Source organism: Pleurodeles waltl, chromosome 10 (assembly GCF_031143425.1).
Source record: "Pleurodeles waltl isolate 20211129_DDA chromosome 10, aPleWal1.hap1.20221129, whole genome shotgun sequence".
In the NCBI taxonomy this organism is placed as follows: Eukaryota; Metazoa; Chordata; class Amphibia; order Caudata; family Salamandridae; genus Pleurodeles; species Pleurodeles waltl.
In genome coordinates, this window is record NC_090449.1 from 225,763,264 (window position 1) to 225,786,914 (window position 23,651).

At 48.2% G+C, this 23,651-nt stretch overlaps 1 protein-coding gene across 2 annotated transcripts in view; it reads right to left on the minus strand.

Moving 5' to 3' along the window:
* Positions 1-23,651, minus strand: part of SMG1 (SMG1 nonsense mediated mRNA decay associated PI3K related kinase) — a 1,401,298-nt gene that overhangs the window by 956,970 nt on the left and 420,677 nt on the right. For both annotated transcript variants that reach the window (XM_069210224.1, XM_069210223.1), the window contains one exon: positions 13,680-13,834. In XM_069210224.1, coding sequence (XP_069066325.1) covers positions 13,680-13,834 — 155 coding nt within the window. The remainder of the gene's footprint in view (positions 1-13,679; positions 13,835-23,651) is intronic.

Here is a 23,651-nt window from a genome sequence, read left to right on the forward strand (position 1 = left end):
CTGGGTGGAGGTGCTTCACACCTCCCCCTGCAGGAACTGTAACACCTGGCGGTGAGCCTCATAGGCTCAAGCCTGGTTTTACAACACCCCAGGGCACTCCAGCTAGTGGAGATGCCCGCCCCGCACACAGCTTCGACTTTTGGCAGCAAGTCCGGAGGAGATAATGAGAAAAACAAGGAGGAGTCACCCTCCAGCCAGGACAGCCCCTAAGGTGTCCTGAGCTGAGGTGACCCCTGCCTTAGGAAATCCTCCATCTTGCTTTGGAGGATTCCTCCCCCCCGCCCCCCAAGAGGATTAGGGATGTACCCCCCCTCACAAAGAGGGTGTAGCCACCCTCAAGGACTGTAGCCATTGGCTACTGCCCCCAGACCTAAACACACCCCTAAATTGAGTATTTAGGGGCGACCCTGAACCAGTGAAAACAGATTCCTGCAACCTGAAGAAAGAAGGACTGCTGACCTAAAAGCCCTGCAGAGACAACGGAGACAACAACTAACTTGGCCCCAGGCTTACTGGCCTGTTTCCAGACTCAAAGAACCTGCAACAGCGACGCATCCAGCGGGACCAGCGACTTCTGCCGACTCAGAGGACTGCCCCGCAACCCAAAGGACCAAGAAACTCCAGAGGACAGCGGCTCTGTCCAAACAACCAAAAATAAACCAACTTTAAAGGGACTCCAGCATCACTCCGGAAGCGCGAGTCCCCAACACACTGCACCCGACACCCCTGGTTCGTATCCAGGAGATCCGACACTGCAGAGTGGACCCCCAGGCGACTCCAAGGACGTGGACACACTGAGACGGCCTCCCTGCACCCCCACAGTGACACCTGCAGAGAGAATCCAGAGGATCCCCCTAACTGCGACTGCCCGGTAACAAAGAACCCGACCCCTGGAAGAAGCACTACACCCGCAGCCCCCAGGCCCAAGAGAAACCAACGATCAATGCAGGAGTGACCAGCAGGCAGCCCTCATTGTTGCCCAGTCCTTGGCTGGCCCGAGAAGCCCCCCCCACCCCGCATCGCCAGAGTGACCCCCGGGTCTCTCCATTGATTTAGATCTAAAACCCAACACCTGCTTTGCACACTGCACCCGGCCACCCTGTGCCGCTGAGGGTGTATTTTATGTGCCTGTTTGTGACCCCCCCAAAGGATGCTGTTTTTGAGGGCTAAGCTCAGGTTTGCTCTGGCCTCCCACTAGTTGTCTCCAGGTGCTGGGAGCCTCCCAGTTCCCAGTCTCTCTTTCTCAGTGCTTTTCCCATGGTCTAGTTATTTGAAGCGGTCTGCAGATCTCATTTTTCCTCAGTTTGAGGTCTCGTCAAACGCTGTGTGGGGACGCTCTTATTCGAGTACCACGGAAAACCTCCACGTGTCTCTTCGGGACGTCTAGTTTCCAGGAGTCATTGGCATCAAGTTCTGCATGGGGTCCAGTGCACTCACACTGTGTTATGTTTCACTGCCTGGGAGTTCTACCTTCATCAAACCCCAAAATGAAGTCTAATTCTCTCAAATAGGTGACCCTTTGATTAGGAGGAGGATCACGCAGTTTGTCACTGGCATGCCCATAGAGGTCCCCTCAATTCAGTCTTGACCCCCCCTCCCCCCAGAAGTTCCCGTCAGTTTCCCTGTAATGAAAATGGGTTATGGCTGTCTACCCCGCTGAATAGAATAGCTTAGCACATTGTGGCAGTGGTCTCTCCTCCCCTAAGGTAATCGTTGAGGTATACTTCTCCCTTTGGAGGATATATACACTGGCCTGGGCCTTCTCCTCTTTATTTCCTACCAGGAACTGTCTTATCCCACTCTAAATACATACAGGCATAACTGTTAGGGCCCCCCGGGGGTGAGTTCTGCAGAATCCACCTATCGTTTAGCGCACGCCCTTGGGTTCCCCCTGGCAGTAGGCTGCCTCGGGTCCTCCTCAAGGACCCCCACTGTCAAGGAGATTTTCTGGTTGTGATCCAATACAAGCGAAGGGTGGAGCAACCCAAGTCAGATGGTGGGAGCCGGCAGAGAGGCTGCTCTTCGCTAGCGATTCCAGTACAGCGCTGATTGGCTGCAACTTCCGCCGGCTCCTGAATGCCTACCCTCTGCTACGGTACCACTGCCGGTGCGCCAGGCATCCACAGCCCAAATATTCGTGTTCTTGCTGGCCGCTCTTAATCCCTCCAGAGCGGCCTGCACTGCAGAGTCTCCCACTTCGCAAGGGCAATGTCCGTGGTGCCTCAGGGGAGGTGGGTGCTCCGCTCGTCCCCTCGCTACACTCACGTTTGGTACCTGGTCTCTGTCACGCTCACCTCCGGGGCCTCTCGAGCTTCTTCGGCGCACAGCGCTCAAACCCCCCAGCTCCTCACCATGTCTGTTGTAGTGGGGGCGCTGCCATGGTACCCCGAGGTGGTCGATGATATCCTCTCAGACCAGGCCGCCTTCTCACTCATCCGGCGTCAATCTCACCCATCTTCCGATGACAGCGCAGGCCCTGCTGCCAACATGCCACTGCGCAGCGCCGAAGCAGAGTCTCTGGTTCTGAGGTGTTTACACTGTCGCTGGAGTAGGATCTCCTTCCTCAGAGATTTGCTTGACCTCAATCACCCAGGACCGGTTCGTCGTCCTGGTATCGGCGGCAGGATAAGGGTCGGGCGGGGCCCAGTATCCAGGAGCTCCGGAGCTCACGGCCCTAGTCCATATGCAGCCAGGCAACGTCCCCCTTTCTGAGTTCAGTTTTAAGCAATTCCTGTTCATCCAGCCTGTAACTGCTAGCATGCAATCATGGAATTTGGGACCTGTGTTGCTATCATTGTTGGTCAGAGAGACAATTTGAGTAACGTTTGCATAGGATGTAAGAGAGAAGCCAAAAGAATGTATCAGGTCGGCCAAGAGGTTACATAAACGTTAAACAGAGTTGGACTCAATGAGGAACCCATCCCTGAGGGACCCCACACGGCAATAAGGAGGAGTGAGATACAAAATTGCATAAGGCTCAGACTGGTAATGGCCATAGAGAAAGGAGGTTCAGGGCAGTGCCACTAGTCCTTATCTGGGAAAGGCAGATAAATATCAGCTCATGATTCACAGAGTCAAATGCTGCCGATAAATCAGGTAATATAAGTGCTGCGCTACCTCCCTTGTGCAAAGATGCTCTTATTCCTTCGGTGGCCTTAACGAATGCCGTCTCTGTTCTGTGCCATGATCAAAATCCACACTGTGTGGGATCAAGCAGGTCCTTGGTGTCTATGTATCTCTTTAACTGTTTATTCATAACTTTTTCCACAATCTTAGCAGGTAATGGTAGTCTGGATATAGGTCTGTTGCGACTTGTGTTCAAATAATTAAAATTGGACTTTATGAGGGGCAGTAATGAAGCACGTTTCCAATGTGTGGGAAAATGTCCCCCTCTGAACATGCAAGAAAAGATTTCAGTTAAACAGGCAGCAATAGAGTTAGAAGCTAGACTGACAACCCGCAGAGGGCAAGGATCATAGAAGGATCCAGATTTAGTTGATTTAATAAGGTCTAATACCTCCCTCAACCGAAGGCAGTGAAAACTCTACCAGAGGGTCCCAACTCAACAAGTTGACTGTGACTACATCTTATTTGCCTGCTGAAGAAGTGTGGTTGGAGAATCTATTGTAGGCAAATACGACCTTGTTTTGGAAAAAAACAAAACGCTAGAGTATTACAAAAAAAATGTTTTTTCCAGCCAGTTTATCAATTGATGGTGGGGTCAACTTTACAACTGTCCTGAGTAATTCCTCCATGAAGTTTTTAGAGGATTCAACTTTGCGTAAAAAGAGTGATTTTGTTCTAGTAATACTCAATTTATAATCTACTAAAAGTTTCTAGTATTGTATTATTTCAGAATCATTATACTCTTCCCTCCATAGTCTTCCCTGTCTCCTGCAGCCTTGTTTAAGTTTTGTCAGGTCATCAGAAAACCAAGGAGCTGAGAGTTTACCTCTCTGTGGTCTGCCTTCCTTAACTGGTACAAGAATATTGATCGCCCTGATAATCTAATTTGAATAATTTAACTGTTGTGTGTAGGAGGCTGGCTCAGTTTATGGTGTACACCTATCATGTGGCACTGAGTCCAGGTAACCCTCAGTGATAGTGAAAAAGTGTCCAGATAGCAGAAGCTCTCTAGGGCAAGCGGCTAACGCTCATTCAGGAGGTATGTTAGGCACTTGCAATACTACAGTAGTCAGACAATAACTCACTCATAAGAAAGGGCCACATAAGAGTTGCAAAAATAATGGACACTTTATTACAGCACTACTACTAAACTGACATTGGTATTTCTCCCTTTGCAGACATTACAAACATTATATACACAGAATAACCATAAGAAATCTCAAAAATACACAGGGCCCTAGAGGGGAGGGCCAACTACATACTAAAACAGTGGAAGGTGAAATAGTGACTCCAGTCAAAGTAAGTGTGGTAGCTGGCTAGGGGATGGGGGCAGTTAGAAACACCAGAGGTAAGTACAGTAAGTGACCCCAGCAACCAGGAGTAATTTATTTATCCACCCAGTTGTCCCATGAACAAACACAGAACAGTGGCTGGAGTTTGTGGAATTCAGGACTCATCCCAGTGGACCCTGAGGAAGCCAGCAGACATGAGGATGGATGGGAAGTGCCCCCACACACCAGGATGCCCAGAATACAGGAATATCTACATCAGGGACCCGGATGCAGAGGGAAGAATGAGCTTTCTCTGAAGACTGGATGCCTCGGATTGTCCAGCCGCTGTCACGACCTGTGGACCAGGCTGGTGGAACTCAGGGACGGATTCTGGATTTGGAGGACCTGAAAAAGAAGGGGACGAAGTCCAGCACCCTTGAACATGCCCAGGTGGAGCAGCTGGCAATGCCAACCCTCCTGGAGATGAAGTTCCTGCAAGTCGGTGGAGGAGGAAGTCCAGCTATGGGGTCCAGGAGCTGCAGAACATCCCTGGAGTCACCTATGAGCTGTCTCTCGACAGTCGCCAGATTTCAGGAGGGTCAGTGACCAGCCATGTCCCATCAACATGAACTGGCAAATACAACTAGGAGCTGAAGAAGGGTTTGAAAACGTTTGGGGACCAGCAAGGTCCAGGAGACTCTACCAACAAGGTGGAGTCAGAGCTGGCCCTCAGCACACAGGAAGGCCAACCAAAGTCCATGGAGCCCCCACGAGTGATCCACAGCCGCTGGAAACAGTCGCATGGAAGCCTTACCAGCCAAGCAAAACAGAAGTTCCACGTCACTGGAGTTGCAGGACAGGAGCTGATCCTCGGTTTGCAGAGTGGTGGAGGCCGTAGCTTCTTGGAGCCTGAAGATCTCCTGAGGAAGAGTCAACAAGCCTTTGCAAGTCCAAAGGTCGCAGTGCATAGGCTTGCCAGTCCAGTGGCGGGAGCAGGGCCCACAGTCTCCCAACTTGGATAGAAGACAAGCAGGACCCAGAGGAGGCCACAGACTCTCCACCTGTGCTGTTGGATCTTTAGATGTAGGACGGCGTATGACGTTACAGGAGGATGGAACAAGCACCAAATGGTGGAAGTCGTCGACACCCCAAAATAAATAAATAAATAAAAAAAGAGGACTAATACTAAATAGAAGAAATTTAGGAACCAACCACTAAATGGAAGCATAACGCACAGCATGTGAATCCTGAAAAGATAAACACTGGAAAATAAATGTTGCAACCCTTTAAAAAAAATCACATACCAAATGGAGACATAAATAAAGAGGGCAGATCTGGTAACTGCAGAAAGGCGGAACGGTACCCATTACCTGTGCCTAGAGCAAGGTCTTGCCGGGTCAGGAATAAAAACAAACTAAACGTCAAATAACTTGGGCCGGATGGGGGTTTAAAGTGGCATGCACTACACCAACCCAACAACAGGCGTACACAGTTTTTGTTGAGGGACATCCGGCTATCAAGAAGAAATAAACCACATCCACAGGATGGTCGAAGCTGTTGCCACTCATTCCCCAAACATGAAGGTGGAGATTGCGATAGCCCCGGTGCAGAACTCTGCTGCTGAAACTGCAGATCCTCCTGGAGGAGCAGCCTGAACCGAGGACAGATGCTCAGGTCCAGGAGTTCTGGATACCATAAGCTCTTTGTCCACTCTGGAGCCACTAGGATGACTCGAGCTTGGTCGGGCTACATGTTCTTGTAAGTACGGGGCAGGAGTGTTATCAGCGGAAAGGCATACAGGAGCCCTGAGGTTCACTCAAGCGAGGGATGCCCTGGATACTTAATGTGCAGAATTGCTGACATTGCACATTTCTGGTGGTTGAGAACATTTGAGCCAAGGTTCTCCCCATTTGCAAAAGAAACCTCATGCCATCTCCAGGCGTAGGTGCCACTTGTGACTTACTAGGCACTGATGGCTAAGCTCATCCACCATGGTAATCAACAATCCTAGAAGGTGTTCTCAACCAGGAAAATTATTTGGTTGTCCAGCCATCTCAAAAGGCGCAAGGCCGCCTGGCACAGAATCTGAAACCCCATCACATTTGTTGCAGTTCCACATTGCAATGGTGGTGTCCATGAGCACCTGTACCAGCCTCCCTTTGAAGGATGAAAGGAATGCTTTCAGCACCAAGCAGATGGCCCTCAGTTCCAGAAGGCTGCTATGGAGCTAGGATTCTACCTAAGGCGAGAGGTTGCTGATCTCCAACTCTCCCACATGGTCGTCCTATCTAGCAGCGATGCATTGATCACTGCTGCCAGCTGGAGGTGGGGAGAGAGCCTGCCTATGCCATCTGACAGTCGACAAGCAGGATGCAGAAGGCCATCAGTTTCAGCAGCCACAGAGTGGACCTTACTGAAATCCAGGACTGAGGCTTAAAGATCAGGATCATAGTCCGAATGTCCTGGACTTTCTTTTCAAAGGGTAATGGCACAAAAAGTAACAGTTTCCAGAATGGCTCAGATGAAGGGGAGAGTCTGAGAAGGAGTGAGGTGTGATAGTGCACCCCAAAGATGACAGGGGGTTTGTTGAAGTCTGGAGGTGCCTGAGACGAGACTGCCTTCAACAGCCAGTCTTCAAGGTAGGGGGACACTGACACTAATCAGAGATGGGCATTGGCAGCCCAGCACAAAGGAGAACATCACAGTGGGCTAATCATCCATATGACATTCACTCTACAAGGCACACGTATAGTACCATACAAACACAGGGGCTATTACGGTACAAGGTACTAGACATCAACATATACTTTCATGGGACAGACAATGGGTCATGGAATAATGGCCTATAGCCCTGTCTTGTAAGCACACGGCCAGCAGGCACTCTTGAAACAACAACCAAAAAATGGGTACCTTTTGGGTGTTACATGCCAATTGCAGACAAGTTCCAATGTCTCACAGGTAATATGGGAGACCAATATCTTTGGGACTCGAAATTGTCTTGCTCACTGGGGAAAAACACAGGGACAGACAGAACTGTACACAAGCATGGCAGCACAGCTTTACAAACTCATGCAGAGGAATTCTTCCAACAAGATACTTCATGAGACTAACCAGTTCTCCTGTACTAGTTCTAAAACGGTAAGGACACTTAACATCAAGAAATTCCCTTTCATCTCAAATACCGTTGCTGGCCTGTTTGTTAAAAACTTCCGTAATGCTACTGGGGGATTTGGGAAGGCACAAGTTGTTTAAAGTCCTGAAATGTCACATAAGTTCCTCCACATGCACTTGGTTAAAATATATCTATATCTGTGGGGAAGATGTTGAATTTTAAGTACAAAGCTCCTGCATTAGTTTACCCATCAATACTGACGAAAACGTTCTTTCTGGTAGAGACTCTAGCTGCAGATTACTTACCTTTTGAATATTCTCCAGGCGTCAGACCAGATTCAGCAACTTTTCCCTGCACACCGGAAAGTTGAGCCGTGTGGCTCCGCATGGACACCTTCAGCTCCAGAAGGAATGTGTGGGGCCTATATAGATGCTAGTTCTGCTCACTAATGTCTGTTGCTTTTGAGACAGTTTGCACATCCAGAAAAGGAGCCCCAAAATCAAAAGGATAGATCAGTGTGCAGATTCATAGACTTGGGATCTTACTAATTGGTAAAGTCCAATCACAGAATTAGGAGGATAGGAGTGTCTTTGTTATCAGTGGCTAGAAAGCACCTTGAGACTCTACGGGTGATTAGCTGCGCTCTACAAGCATTGACTGATTGAGCTAGGGAGCCTACCAGAAAGAGTGGTACCAAAGGTACGCAAGTTGTTTTTCGAATAAAGACTTACTCCTCACTTTGCTACAAAAGCAGCACCTAATTGGAGGTGGAATGTGAATAGACTCAAATCAGAAAGTCCTGTGGGATTGAGGGAACAAAGTGCCCTTCTCTGTGGACTTGGCTGTCCAGACAACAGTGCTTTGTGATCGTATGGCAGGATGCCCACGTAGCTGCCTGGAAGATGGCTAGGACAGGGACTCTGCATGCTAACACAGTGGCAGCAGCTTTGGCCCTGGTGGAATGAGCGCTCAGTCCTTTTGGAAGCTGCTTTTTTGTCAAGGCAAAGCAGGTCTTAACAGAGAACATTCTTCAGCACAGTCTTACCTTATTGGCTACAGCGAACCCCATAAAGAGTTGATCGTCCAGCCAGTAGCCTTTGGTACAATCGATGCGAAAGCTGAGCGCTCTTTTGGGGCCCAAGCAATAGAGTTGCTCCTCTTCTTTAGAGGGGTGAGGTGAAGCATGGAAGGCTAGAAAGGTGATGTTTTTACAGACGTTGAACCGTGTCACAACTTTCTGTAGAAAGGATAACCTAGTACACTGAACCAGCTGCAGAAAGGATAACCTAGTACACTGAACCAGCTTATCAGGGAAGAAGCTGGTGAACACACAGCCTGAATCTCACTCGTGCACCGTTCTGATGTTATGGCAACTAGGAACACAGTTTTAAAGATGAGGAGCCATAGGGGACAGCTGTGGGGTGGCTCGAATAGAGTTCACTTTAAATAAGTGAGGACACACTAAAGGTACCATCAAAAACGGAGAAGGGAAAAACATATGATGCAGTCCTTTAAAAAAAAAAAGAATCACAACCGGTGATTTAAATAATGAAGGCTAATCAGGCATCGCAAGAAGGACTAAAGGCCCAAAAGAAAACCTTTAACAGAGCCCAAAGCAAGGCCTTACAGGGCGAGGGACAGAAAGTACAGGACATCAGACAATTGAGCCCGGAGCGGGTCAATCTGGCATGGTTGCACCAACCCAAAAACTTCACCGAGCAACATGCATATACAATCTTTGTCGAAGGATGCCTGGCTGCTAAGAAGATATCTAATACCTCCAGAGGGATATACAAGGCATTCAGCTGGGACCATTCAATCTCCACGCATGAAAGTGAGCAGATCCTCCTGGAGGGCAGTCTGATCGGACGGCAGAAGTTCAAGTTTGGGAGACCTGGACACTATACTCTCTGTACCCAGTCTGGAGACACTAAGATGACTTGGGTCCAGAAGGCCGTAATCTTCTTGAGAACTCTGGGAAGGAATGGTATCTGTGTAAAGGCATACAGGAGTCCCAACTGCCACTTGAGTTGGAATGTGTCACTCAGTAAGAGATGCCTTGGAAACTCCAAAGCATAGAACTGCTGATGTTGTGTTTTTGGCACTGGCGAAACGATAAAGCAAAGTTTCTCCCCATTTGTGGGAGAGACCTTGTGCCATCTTCAAGTATAACTGTCACTCATGATCCACTACGCGCAGACGGTCGAGTACAATAAGCCCACCTGGTTGCTCACCACCAGGAAGGTTCCCTAGTGGTCCAGCCATTTGCAGAAGAGGAAGGCCTCTTGGTTGTTCATTGCAATACCACATGGTGGAGGTATTGTCCGTGAGCACCTCTACTACCTTCCACTTGATAGCCATTGCTTTTACCCCAGAAGGTTGATATGGAGCCGGGAATGCATTAGAGACCATATGCCTCTGATCTCCACCTTTCCCCAGCCCAGAAGTGACATATTGGTAACCAATGTCAACTCTGGGTGGGGAAGAGGTCAGCTGCAGATCCAATCGCAGGCCAGTAGCCACTACTGAGATCTTTTGCAGTCTCCTTCAAAGTCTGGACCTTGTTGAGAGGTTCCGTTGATGTTCGGCCCACTGAGACTTCAGATCCCACTGCAGAGCCCACATATGCCAAGTGGCATGCTCGACGACCAGCAGGATGCAGGCGGGCGGCCATCAGTTCTAGCAGTCTCGGAGTCCAACTCACTGAAATCCAGGATAACAACTAAAAGATCGGGATCACAGCTTGAATGTCCTTGGCTCCATTTACCAGGTATAAGGCACAAAACCAAACTGTGTTCAGAAAGGCTCTGATGAAGGGGAGATCTGAAAAGGAGTCAGGTGTGACTTCAGCACGTGGATAGTGAACTTCAAGAATGATAAACGTCTTGCAGTAGTCTGGTGATGGCGCACTACTGCCTAGGGCAAACGCCTTCAAACGCTAGTCATTGAAGTAGTGGGAAAACTGTCACCCCTGACCGCCGAAGCTGTGCTGCTACCACTGTCCTCACCCAAAGGGTGCTGGTTAGAACAAAGGGGAGCATAGTGGGCTGGCAGGACGGTTACATACAATAAAGGTGTCCTGCCGGTCAAATTCAGCCATCAGTCTTCAGGGTTTAGGGCATACAAGACCTGGGCAAGAGTGAGCATTTTGATTTTTTTTACTTCTGGAGGAAGGTGTTGAGGGGGTGCAGACCTAGAAGAGGCTGAAGACCTCTGCCCTTCATGGGCACCAGAAAACAGAAAGAATAACAGCCACATCCAATTTCTGGCATCCTATCAACAGCCCCTTTGGCCAAAATGACTTGCACTTCCTGACGCAAAATGGAGAGATGGTCCTCCATCAGTAGCTGGGTGGACGGTGGGACAGGGAAGAAAGGAAGAATACGGTATAACCTTTGAGGACACTTGTCCAATGTGATTGCTTGCCAACCTGAATATAACCCACCAGGTGGCTGTGGCCCTTCAAGGGCAGACTAAAGAGGTTTGGCACGTGGGGCACTGGCGAGGAGGAAACTGAACACACTAACTTTGGCCGCAGGAGCAGTGGGCATTTTGGCCTCTCCCGTGAAGCTGATGGTTTCCCTGTGAGGCAAGAAAGGCTGGTTTTGAGGGATGCCAAAGCCACAAATGGAACAGTGGAACTGCTGCCCCTGGAAGGGCTGGGGGACCCCACAGAGTGGGTGATAGCCCTACCCACCTCAAAGCTTCAATGGCAGAGTCAGATTTGTCCCTGAACAGGTGAGTCCGATCCAATGACATGTCCATCAGGGAGATTGAATGTCTCCTGAATACCCAGCTGATCGCAGCCATGCATTGCGACAAAAGGTAACGCTAGTACCTATAGCATGTCCAACTGACTAGTGATGCCCGAGCCACAATGACTCATGAACTTGGCAACATCACAACCCCTGCGAAAGGACAGGGAAAAAGTTGTCTGGCACGCCAAGGAGGACAAGTGCCTGTAAGTCCCAAAGGGCATCAGTGTAAAAGCCCAAACAGGAGGCATTGTTTGAACGCAGGGCCAAACTGGCTGACATGAAAAAGTGTTTTCCGAAGATCTCCATTCGCTGGGATTACCTGTCCCGGAAAATGGTATGAAAATTGTTGGGGTTAGTCCGGCTAGGGGAGGCCTACACCACAAGGCTCTCTGGAGAAGGGTGCTATGACAGAAATGGAGGTCGAGGACATCAGTTGCCCTATGCATAACCATAGAGTAAGAGGCAGATTCTTCCTGGGCTGGGAGGAAGGAGAGACTAGAGTGGTCTCTGGAGAGATCTAGTCTACTAGCACCCTGCAAGTGTTCAAACCAACTGTCCCCAGAATAGCGCTCAGCGAGCCCATCACCCACAGTCAGAATCAGTGCTGAAGAGGAAATGCACCAAGTGTTGCATGCCTTGTGGAAGCTCGAGTGCAGACACTGGCTGCACAGTTGGATCTGCCACAGCGTCTGATGAATTAGGACCAGTGACGATTCGACATAGGAGGGGACAATTGGAACCACCTCCTCGGAAGGCGAAGTCATCATCAGCATCAACATGCCAGGACAGGACGTCGGAACTGGAGCCAAGGGCAGAAGAGACTCCGGGGGTACAGCTGGCACAGAGGGTGAATCCCCATCAGTGGTTGTTCAGGTGAAAGGCCTCTCAGCTCTATGTGGACTGAAGGCGCACGCATCTAGATGGAGTCTGAAGACCCTGAGCATTGCTGAGCAGAAGTGGCTGAAGGATCTGGAAACTCGGGTTGTGTCGGAACCAACTGGTAAATCAGCTCTGAAGTCAACTGACTTCAGGAGCAAGACAGTTGGCGCCGTGCTTAATCAGGGGAGTGCAAATGGCAGAAAGAAGCAAATCTCAGCCTGGACTTCATGATTTTTCCATAATTACGAGAGGATCGGAAGTGTGATGAAGACAGTCCTCAGGAGCAGTGCCATTAACTCAGGAATGGGACCTAGCCCTGGAGCGATCCTGATGCTGCGTCTTCATGTGCCTGGCAACAATGTTTTGCCTGATGGTCCTTGGGTTCATCAATGAGGAATCTCCGCAAGTTTTGAAAATGCAGCCTGCTCTGAGATACCACAAGCATACCTGATGGAAACCTGTCACAGACATATGCTTGTGACAGTCCCTACGGGGTTTAAAACTTGTCATCTTATGGGGTGACATCCCTTGCACACTGAACAAATTTTGATGAGAAATACATCGAGATAATGGCCTCAGAGATGAGAAACAGCTCCGGATCTGCATCTGGTGGTGCAAAAAGAAAGGAATTGGAGTCAGGGCTAGGAGGTGGCGCCTATACAGGCCCCGCATGTCACTGCTGGAGCACAACTGCATCAGAAGCACCTTCCGGCAAGCAGTGGTACTATGATAACGTTTCGGGATTCTGTCAAAGGCCTGATGAATATTTTAAAGAGAAGGAATCTGCAGCTAGAAGTTTTTTTTTTTTTATTATTATTATTATTATTTTTTTTTTAATCAGAAACCATTCTTAATTCCTACATTATAATGTGTAATCGAGAAATGATGGACATGTTCAATGGATCCATAAATAATGAGCAGTCTTGCAACTTTTTTTTTTAACAGAATGATTTAAGGAATAAGCATTGGCTTGATAAAAAAAATGTATAAACAACCATCGCTATCCTACTAAACTGTTTTTTTGAAAGGCTTAATTAACCTCAAGAGGTTTGAGCTTATGGCCGTCCGGATACAAAGATACCTCCATCCATTACCTTTTGGGGAGAGGAGTTTTTAACACAAAGTTGTAATCAGTAAAATTCCTATCAAACCTGATAGAAATCAAATAAATGAGAGAGGAGGGAGCATGAGAATAGTGTTGGTGAGTGTGCATGCGAGCAAGAGAGAGAGAGTGAGAGAGATGATATACAGGTTTTATTTACAGAGTGGTCTGGCAACTTAGCCAAACATCTGGTTTTACATTGTGACATCTACTGAATTAATGTTCTGTACAAAAAGAAAACAGCAGCAACATCCCAAACTGCTCGTGTGTAATCAATTAAAAGATCAAAAAGCTGCCATTGTGTACCTATTGATAACAGATACAAACATTTTGCAACTGTTTGTATAACAAAATACAGGTGAGAAGCAATTGCCACTAATTCTGTAAAAAGACTAATTTAAAATTGACAAACAATTTACTTTTTTACTTACCGACCATCTGCCTGAAGTGCAACCGAATTAATCCAACCAAGACTCTTTCCAATGACTGCCGACGACCAAATAGCTAATCCCTGTATAGCTTCAGGACAATGAAGTTCACAAAGTGCTTCAACAACCATCATGACTGTCATTTCCAATTCATTTCCCTAAAAACAAAAAAAACAAAAAAAAGGTAAACTACTTTTTAGGGATGCAAAGAGCATATAATGTTAATAGAAAAATGCAAAAGTTTCATTTCATGTGACCAGCCAAAACAAAAACAATAAGGATCATCACTTATCCGACTGATTCTTTGAATTCTCTGTTCATCTCTCAAATGTTCTGTTCATCTCTCAAGTGTTGCAGCACATAATTTGAAGTTTATAAATCTAACACCCATTACTCTTCCAGCCCTTTTCCTTAAGGTGCATAAAAATTGCATTTTGATTTACTCAGTATTCTGGTGCCGGTGGGCAATGTATGCAAGATCTAGATAAAGCAGGGACTAAAGCAGGTATCAGTGGAGCGCACAATGCAGAAACATACTCTAAGAAAATGCCTCTTTTGGTATGGTCACCCCCAAGTTTTTGGACTGGTGCTGCTTGGTTTTTCGCCTCTAAATGCACTGAGGCCTGCTAACCAGACCTCAATGCCAATGCCCTGACCCTAAAATGTGCACATCGAACTGTCTCATACCAGATTGGCATAGGCTAACTTACTTGTAAACTCCTAGTATATGGTACCCAAGAAATGTAAATGACGTCACTCCAGATTGCAGCACTGGTTGTACCATCCTGGATTTGACACAAATAAAATATATTTCTTGGTCTGCTACTGCAGAGCAGACAAGTGGTTTGTAACTGCTAGCCTGGTTTTGTCACTGCTAATAATGGCAAAAAAGCCTTCCCCAGTAAAGGTATGTTTAAGTCACCCCTATGCAAGGCCTACTGCATCCAATGGCAGAGCGCAGCATATTTCATAGGCAGAACATGAATTTTGCATGCCCTTACAGTCAAAACGTGAAACAGTCGTTTTTACTGTGGAAAGACTTAGTTGCCCCATTAGGGAGTATAGGATTATATGCTGACCCCCAGAGCTGCCCTAACTCCTGAACAGCTCTACCAAAAGTGATACTCAAGGGTATTAAACAAGTTGTGACATTAAGTGAGACTAGATTCTCCAGTCAAAATTAATACAACATGTTGCGTAAAAGGTTAACTTAAAGTTGCCACGGTGTTGCTTTCGATCTCCTGTGACCTAAAATGTACCATTGTCTCCACAATTGGCACAACCCTGGCATCCAGGTAAGTCCCTTGTAACTGGTACCCCTTGTACCAAGGGCCCTGATGTCAGGGAAGGTCTCTAAGGGCTGCAGCATGTCTTATGCCACCCTAGGGACCCCTCACTCAGCACAGACACACTGCTTGCCAGCTTGTGAGTGCTGGTGGGAAGAAAATGACTAAGTCGACATGGCACTCCCCTCAGGGTGCCATGCCAACCTCACACTGCCTGTGGCATAGGTAAGTCACCCCTCTAGCAGGCCTTACAGCCCTAAGGCAGGGTGCACTATACCACATGTGAGGGCATAGGTGCATGAGCACTATGCCCCTACAGTGTCTAAGCAAAACCTTAGACATTGTAAGTGCAGGGTGGCCATAAGAGTATATGGTCTGGGAGTCTGTCAAAAACGAACTCCACAGCTCCATAATGGCTACACTGAATACTGAGAAGTTCGGTATCAAACTTCTCAGAATAATAAACCCACACTGATGCCAGTGTTGGATTTATTAAAAAATGCACACAGAGGGCATCTTAGAGATACCCCCTGTATTTTACCCAATTGTTCAGTGCAGGACTGACTGGTCTGTGCCAGCCTGCTGCTGAGGGACGAGTTTCTGACCCCATGCGGTGAGAGCCTTTGTGCTCTCTGAGGACAGAAACAAAGCCTGCTCTGGGTGGAGGTGCTTCACACCTCCCCCTGCAGGAACTGTAACACCTAGCAGTGAGCTTCAAAGGCTCAAGCTTCGTGTTACAATGCTCCAGGGGACTCCAGCTAGTGGAGATGCCCGCCCCCTGGACGCAGCCCCCACTTTTGGCGGCAAGTCCAGGAGAGATAATGAGAAAAACAAGGAGGAGTCACTGGCCAGTCAGGACAGCCCCTAAGGTGTCCTGAGCTGAGGTGACTCTGACTTTTAGAAATCCTCCATCTTGCAGATGGAGGATTCCCCCAATAGGATTAGGGATGTGCCCCCCTCCCCTCAGGGAGGAGGCACAAGGAGGGTGTAGCCACCCTCAAGGACAGTAGCCATTGGCTACTGCTCTCCTAGACCTAAACACACCCCTAAATTCAGTACTTAGGGGCTCCCCAGAACCTAGGAAAATAGATTCCTGCAACCTAAGAAAAAGAGGACTGCTGAGCTGAAAAACCCTGCAGAGAAGACGGAGACACCAACTGCTTTGGCCCCAGCTCTACCGGCCTGTCTCCCCCCTTCTGAAGAAACTGCTCCAGCGACGCTTTCCCCAGGGACCAGCGACCTCTGAATCCTCAGAGGACTGCCCTGCTCTAGAAGGACCAAGAAATTCCCGAGAACAGCGGCCCTGTTCACCCAAGACTGCAACTTTGTTTCCAAAGGAGCAACTTTAAAACGACTGCGTTTCCCGGCAGAAGCGTGAGACTTGCAACTCTGCACCCGACGCCCCCGGCTCGACTTGTGGAGAACAAACACTTCAGGGAGGACTCCCCGGCGACTACGAGACCGTGACTAGCCAGAGTTGCCCCCCTTGAGCCCCCACAGCGACGCCTGCAGAGGGAATCCCAAGGCTCCCCCTGACCGCGACTGCCTGACTCCCAGATCCCGACGCCTGGAAAAGACCCTGCACCCGCAGCCCCCAGGACCTGAAAGATCGGAACCCCAGTGCAGGAGTGACCCCCCCAGGAGGCCCTCTCCCTTGCCCAGGTGGTGGCTACCCCGAGGAGCCCCCCCCCCCTTGCCTGCATCGCTGAAGAGACCCCTTGGTCTCCCATTGATTCCAATTGAAAACCCGACGTGTGTTTGCACACTGCACCCGGCCGCCCCGTGCTGCTGCTGAGGGTGTACTTTCAGTGCTTACTTGTGTCCCCCCGGTGCCCTACAAAACTCCCCTGGTCTACCCTCCGAAGACGCGGGTACTTACCTGCTGGCAGACTGGAACCGGGGCACCCCCTTCTCCATTGAAGCCTATGCGTTTTGGGCACCACTTTGAACTCTGCACCTGACCGGCCCTGAGCTGCTGGTGTGGTAACTTTGGGGTTGCTCTGAACCCCCAACGGTGGGCTACCTTGGACCCAAACTTGAACCCCGTAGGTGGTTTACTTACCTGCAAGAACTAACAATTACTTACCTCCCCTAGGAACTGTGAAAAGTGTCTAGTTTTAAAATAGCTATATGTGTTTTATTTGAAAAGTATATATGCTATTGTGATTATTTTATTCCTAAAGTACTTACCTACAATACCTTTCATTCAAAGTATTACATGTGAAATTTGAACCTGTGGTTCTTAAAATAAACTAAGAAAAGAGATTTTTCTATACAAAAACCTATTGGCCTGGAATTGTCTCAGTGTGTGTTCCTCATTTATTGCCTGTGTGTACAACAAATGCTTAACACTACTCCTTTGATAAGCCTACTGCTCGACCACACTACCACAAAATAGAGCATTAGTATTACCTCTTTTTGCCACTATCTTACCTCTAAGGGGAACCCTTGGACTCTGTGCATACTATTCCTTACTTTGAAATAGTGCATACAGAGCCAACTTCCTACACCTTTGCATAGGTCACCTCACTTTTGCTCCCATTTGAACTCCTAGATGCTGATTTTTGACTCTGACAGTGCACTGAAACCTGCTGATCAGGCTCTAGAGGCAGTGTTCTTCCCCTAAAAATGAATTACTCAACTGTATACAATTGGCACACACTTTAGCACTCCTGCAAGTCCCCAGTAAATGACATGCCTGGTACCCAGGGTACCAAAAAAAGGGGTCTCTAAGGGCAGTAGCATGTATTATGTCACCTTAAGGACCCCCCCCCATACAAATTACAAGCAGACTGCCACTGCAGACTGCGTGTCATGGTGAAAACAATAAGTGAAAACACGACAAGGCACAATCCATGTGTGCCATGCCAAAGTCAATACATATATGTAACTTACTACTACAGCAGGGTGCATTATATTTTATGAGAGGATATATTTGCATGAGCAGATATGCACGTGGGATGTCTAGTTCTGTTACTAGATATTACAATTGACCAGGGAAGCCATCTTAAGGTATGTACTGGGCACTGGCATTACGACTAACCCAGCTACATAATGGCTTCACTGAAACCTATGGTATTTTTGGTATCAAACACCTAGTCTTAATAAATCCAGACTGATGCGAGTTGTAGACTTATTATGACCTGTACACAGAGGGCACTACAGTGGTGCTCCCTGAAGCCTACTAGTCCTCTAGTATGTTGGCTGACTAGTATAGTTTCTTGGATTCAATTATGCTATCAGAAAGCCAATAAGGTCTTGTCCAGTAGACTTAAATCTCATTCTACTGGGGTAGAGTGGCTACTGACGCTTCAATGAGAAATGCCCTATAGTTGTAATCTGTAAAGCGGCTACTAGGAGGTCTGGTCACACATTTACCAAACACTCTTTGAATTCAGATGCTAGAACAGATGCTCAAGTAGGACAAACTTCCCTGAGAAATGTATTTGCTTGATTTGGTCGATTGGTCTTTCCTCTGACTTTTCAACCGCCCTTGGTGGGTATGGGCTTGCTCCTCTATTCAGTGTTGGTGACTATCAATGGATATCCCCTGAGAGAGAAGGAATGGTTTCTTACCTGTAATCCCAGTTCTCTCTCAGGGGAATCTTCACTGAAGTCATAAGTAACCCATCCGTCTACCCGGTGGAGACAGACGGAGGCGATTAATGGACCTATCTGATACTGCCATATGTTGCCAAAAAGAACTGAACCAACAGCCACCTGCTGGGCATGATGGGATACTGGTGGTCTCTGAGCCCTTAAACGCACTGATGCTGTTTTACACTAACATGATGGCAGCCTATAGCATTAAGCTGTCCTTCTATCCATCTTTCTACTTTTACAAAAAAGGGTTTGTGAAAGATTTAAGCAATCTACTAAAGTATTAGGCTTTGAAGAACAAGTTACTTACCTGCGGTAATGCATTACCTAGTACTGACTATATCTATCTGTAGATACCTTACCTTTGAATTTCCCAGGCATCAGGCTGGATCCAGAAACATTTGCTTGAGCAATACCCCTGCATGCGCCATCAGGTGGATCCGTTCGGTTCAGTGTGTCGTCGCTAGCACCGGATGTGATGTTATTTTCACCTTTAAAGGCGCCACCCAGGCACATGAACGTCAGTTACTTTCTTCATTACTTTCTACGTCAGGAGCGCAGAGCAATGAAGCAAACTGACAAATGTATTGCAGCCTGACAGATGTCCAGGACTGGGACTGCACGAGCTAACGCCATGGTCACAACTTTTCCTCTGGTGGAAATGGGCTCATAAGCCTTCAGGAGATTGCTTTTTAGCCACGGCGAAGCAGATCTTCAAACCACCCAGCGCGAAATGGTTTGTTTCTATACTGCCTGACCTTGCTTTGCTACTACATATCCCACAAAGAGTTGGTCGCCCACCCAGATCTCTTGTGTGGCCAAGGTAGAACAACAACATTCTTTTTGGGTACAGCCGGTGGAGTTGCTCCTCTTCCTTAAAGGTGAGCGAGGGAGCAAAGAAAATGAGCAGGATGACAGTTTGTCCCAAATGAAATAGGGTCACCACCCTTGGGAGGAAAGAGGCATGGATGCAAAGCACCACTGTCAGAAAACACTGAGATAAGAAGGCTTGAATGACAAGGCCTGCCGCTCATTCACCCTCCACGCAGATATTACAGTCACAAGAAAGGGTGTTTTGATGGTGAAAAGGAGCACACACGAGGTACATGAGAACCAGGTTCAGGCCCCACTGAGGCATACTGAAGGGTGAAGGGGAACATATGCACAAGCCTTTTTAGAAATCCATTTACAATAGGGGACTTAAAGAGGGTTGGTCAGGCAGCCGCAGAAAAGCAAATAAAGCAGATAGACAGCCGTTAAGAGTGCCCAATGTAGAGCACTGCTGGGCAAAGGACAGAATGAAAAGAAGAACATCGGCGAGAGAGAAGCAGAAAGAGAATCTAAAGACTTCTCTATACAAACATTTACAAATCTTTCCCAACTGCAGGCATATACTGTTTTCATGGAGGAATGCCTGGCTGACAAAATAACATTATAAACTTCAGGAGGAAGGTCAAGGCTACGAACTGCCGCTGTTCAATCCTAACGCATGAAGGCCCAAAGGCAGCAGGTTTGAGTGGATAACCCTTCCCTGCTGCTATGACAGAAGATCCTCCCGAAGGGGCAGCCTGATCAGAGGATCGATGCTCATTTTCAGAAGCTTGAGATATCAGGCTATCCGTAACCAGTCCGGAGCCACAAGGATTGCTTGGGCCTGGTCATTCTTGTTCTTATTGAGAACTCTGGCCAGGAGTGGTATGGACGGAAAAGCATACAGCAGGCCTTAGCTCCCCTCACCACCAAAGGCGGTGCAGTGTGATTGCTGCCTTGGAAATACCAATGCGCAATACTTCTGAAATTGAGCGTTCTCTTAAGAAGCGAGTAGATCTAACCCATGCTCTACCACTGCTGAAAGAGTCCTTGCACCACCTTCGAGTGAAGACACCACTTTTGATCTTCTAGGCATCACCAGCTGAGTTCGTCCTCCCTGGTGTTCCAAGAACCTGCCAGGTGTTCAACTACCAGGGTTATACCCTGCTGTTCCAGCCATGTTGAGAGACACTGGACCTCTTGACAAAGGGTTCACGACCCCATTGCGCCCTGCTTGTTGCAGTACCACATGGCAGTGGCGTTGTCCATGAACACTTGCACTAACTTCCCCTTGAGGGAAGAAATGCCTTCAATGGTGGCCGGATTGCCCGAAGCTCCAGGAGATTTGTTTGGAGCCCGGATTCCGCTATAGACCAGAGTCCTCTGATCTCCACCTCTCAATGATGGCTACCCAATCCCGGGAGACACGTTTGTCACTAATGTGAGGTCTGGTTGGGAAAGGGAGAGGAGTCTACCTTTGACCCAATCGTGGTTTGTAATCCTCCACTGCAGGTCTTTCTCAGTTTCCTCCAAGATCTGGACCATGTCCAAGAAATTTCCCGGATGCTGCACCCGCTGGAACTTAAAGTCCCACTGCTGAACCTGCATATGCCGTCGGGCATGAATTACTAGCAGGATGCATGAGGCTCATCAGCCTCAGAGTCAGTCTCACGAAACCCAGGATAGAGGCCGAAACATCAGTATCATAACCCGAATATCCTGGACTCACAGCTTGGGAGGATAAGCCTTAAATTGTACTGTGTCCAGAATACCACCTATGAAAGAGAGCATCTGAAAGGGAGTCAGGTGTGACTTTGGCACATTCAGTGAACCCCAGTGAATCCAGTAGTCTGGATGTGGGAGACGACAGCCTGGGGCAAGGCCGCCTTCAACAGCCAGTCGTCGAGGTAGGGGAAGACTGAAACCCCTAACCTGAGCAGATGACCAGAGATCACTGCCATAACCTTTGTGAACACCCGGGGGTGTGGGTAAGACCAAATGGGAGTACGGTGAACTCAAAGTGCTAGTGACCTACCTTGAACCACATAGAACGCCTGTGAGCAAGCAGGATGGGAATGTGAAAATATGCGTCCTGTAAGTACAGCGCTAACAACCAGTCTTCTAGGGCAGATCAGATGTGAGCCAACGTGAGCATCTTGAACTTCTTCTTGAGGAAGAGATTGACGGTCTGTAGGTCTAGACTAGTGAGAAGACCCTTGTTCTTTTTGGGTATCAGAAGGTCTCTTGAAAAGAAACAACTGCCTACTTCTGATATCAGGACCTTTCTATGGCTGCCTTGGCCAAGAGAGCTGTAGCTTCATCTCGGAGCAGAGACAAATTATCCTTCCCCAGCAGTTTGAATGTTGGCGGTACTGGGGAGGAAAGGACTGGAAAGACAGGGCTGAGCCCTTCCAAAAAATCTTCAGTACCCAAGCGCCTGATCTAATGGACTGCCAGTGGAGGAGGAGATGTTGAATTCTCCCTTCAACTGGGCATGCATGGTCCTGCAGAACCAAACTAGGAGAGCTGGGTGGCCGACGACATCTGGCTTCCAGACCCTCTAGGTCTGAAGACACTGCGCTCACATCCTCACATAGCTTGGGAAGATTTAGCAGAAAGGTAGCTGGCATAGGGGTGCCATGCTGGTACACCCCCTTCCGTGGCCACAAAAGGAGTGAAAGCAGACTGCAGATAAGAGGTCACCGAAAGGCCCAAGGGACTTGGCAGTAGACCAAGATTCCTTAAAGCGCTACAGCGCAGAGCACCTTCTCACCAGAAAAGAGAATCCTGTCGAAGGGTGTAGGAGGCTTATAGTGGGTACCTAGTAGTACTTACACCTTGTGCCAGGTCCAGTTATCCCTTATTAGTAGATTAGAAGTGTTCTAGCAGCTTAGGCTGATAGAGGTAGCTATAGCAGAGCAGCTTAGGCTGAACTAGGAGACATGCAAAGCTCCTACCATAACACTTATATCACTTAGCACTATATCATAAGAAAACACAATACTGAGTTACTAAAAATAAAGGTACTTTATTTTAGTGACAATATGCCAAAAGTATCTCAGAGGATATACTCTCTTAGGAGGTAAGTAATATACACAAAATATACACACAAACCAAAAATCAGATAAGTAAACAGTTCGAAAAGTAGTGCAAACACTGTAGAACACAATAGAATGCAATAGGAGACAATAGGCCTAGGGGCAACGCAAACCATATACTCCAAAAGTGGAATGCGAACCAAGAATGGACCCCAGGCCTAGTATAGTGGGTCGCTGGGAGTGTAAGAAAACACTAGGGGTGTCCAAGATACCCCACCCCAAGACCCTGAAAAGTAGGAGAAAAGTTACCCTACTACCCCAGAAAGGCAGTAAAGTCGAGATAGGGGATCCTGCAAGGACAACAACTGACTGCAAAACACTAAAGACGGATTCCTGGACCTGAGGACCTGTAAAGGAAGGGGACCAAGTCCAAGAGTCACGCAAGTGTCCGAGAGGGGGGGAGGAGGGGGAGAGAGACAGGAGCCCACTAAACCCCGGATGAAGGTGCAAAAGGGCTGCCTTCAGGTGGAAGAAGCTGAAGATTCTGCAGCAACGGAAGATGCCAGAAACTTCTCCTTTTGTCAGAAGATGTCCGATGCAAAGTTGTTTCCACGCAGAAAGACCGCAAACAATCCTTGCTAGCTGCAAGAGTCGCAGTTGAAGGTTTTGGGTGCTGCCAGGGCCCAGGAAGGACCAGGAGGTCGCCCCTTGGAGGAGGAGACAGAGGGGGCGCTCAGCAACACAGAGAGCCCACGCAGAAGCAGGCAGCACCCGCAGAAGCACCTGTACAGGCGTTCAGGAGATCTGAGGACGACTGTCGACTCAGCACAACAAAAGAGGGTCCCACGGAGTCGGAGTCCAACTCAGCGAGTTGGGCAATGCAGGATGGAGTGCTGGGGACCTGGGCTAGGCTGTGCACGAAGGAAGTCTTGCAAAAGTGCACAGAAGCCCTAGCAGTTGCAGTTCACGCAGTACAAAGGATTACTGTCTGGCCTGGGGAGGCAAGGACTTACTGTAGGAAGTTGGCTCTGTATGTGCTATTTCAAAGTAAGGAATAGCATGCACAGAGTCCAAGGGTTCCCCTTAGAGGTAAAATAGTGGTAAAAAGAGATAATACTAATGCTCTATTTTGTGGTAGTGTGGTCGAGCAGTAGGCTTATCCAAGGAGTAGTGTTAAGCATTTGTTGTTCATACACAGACAATAAATGAGGTACACACACTCAGAGACAAATCCAGCCAAT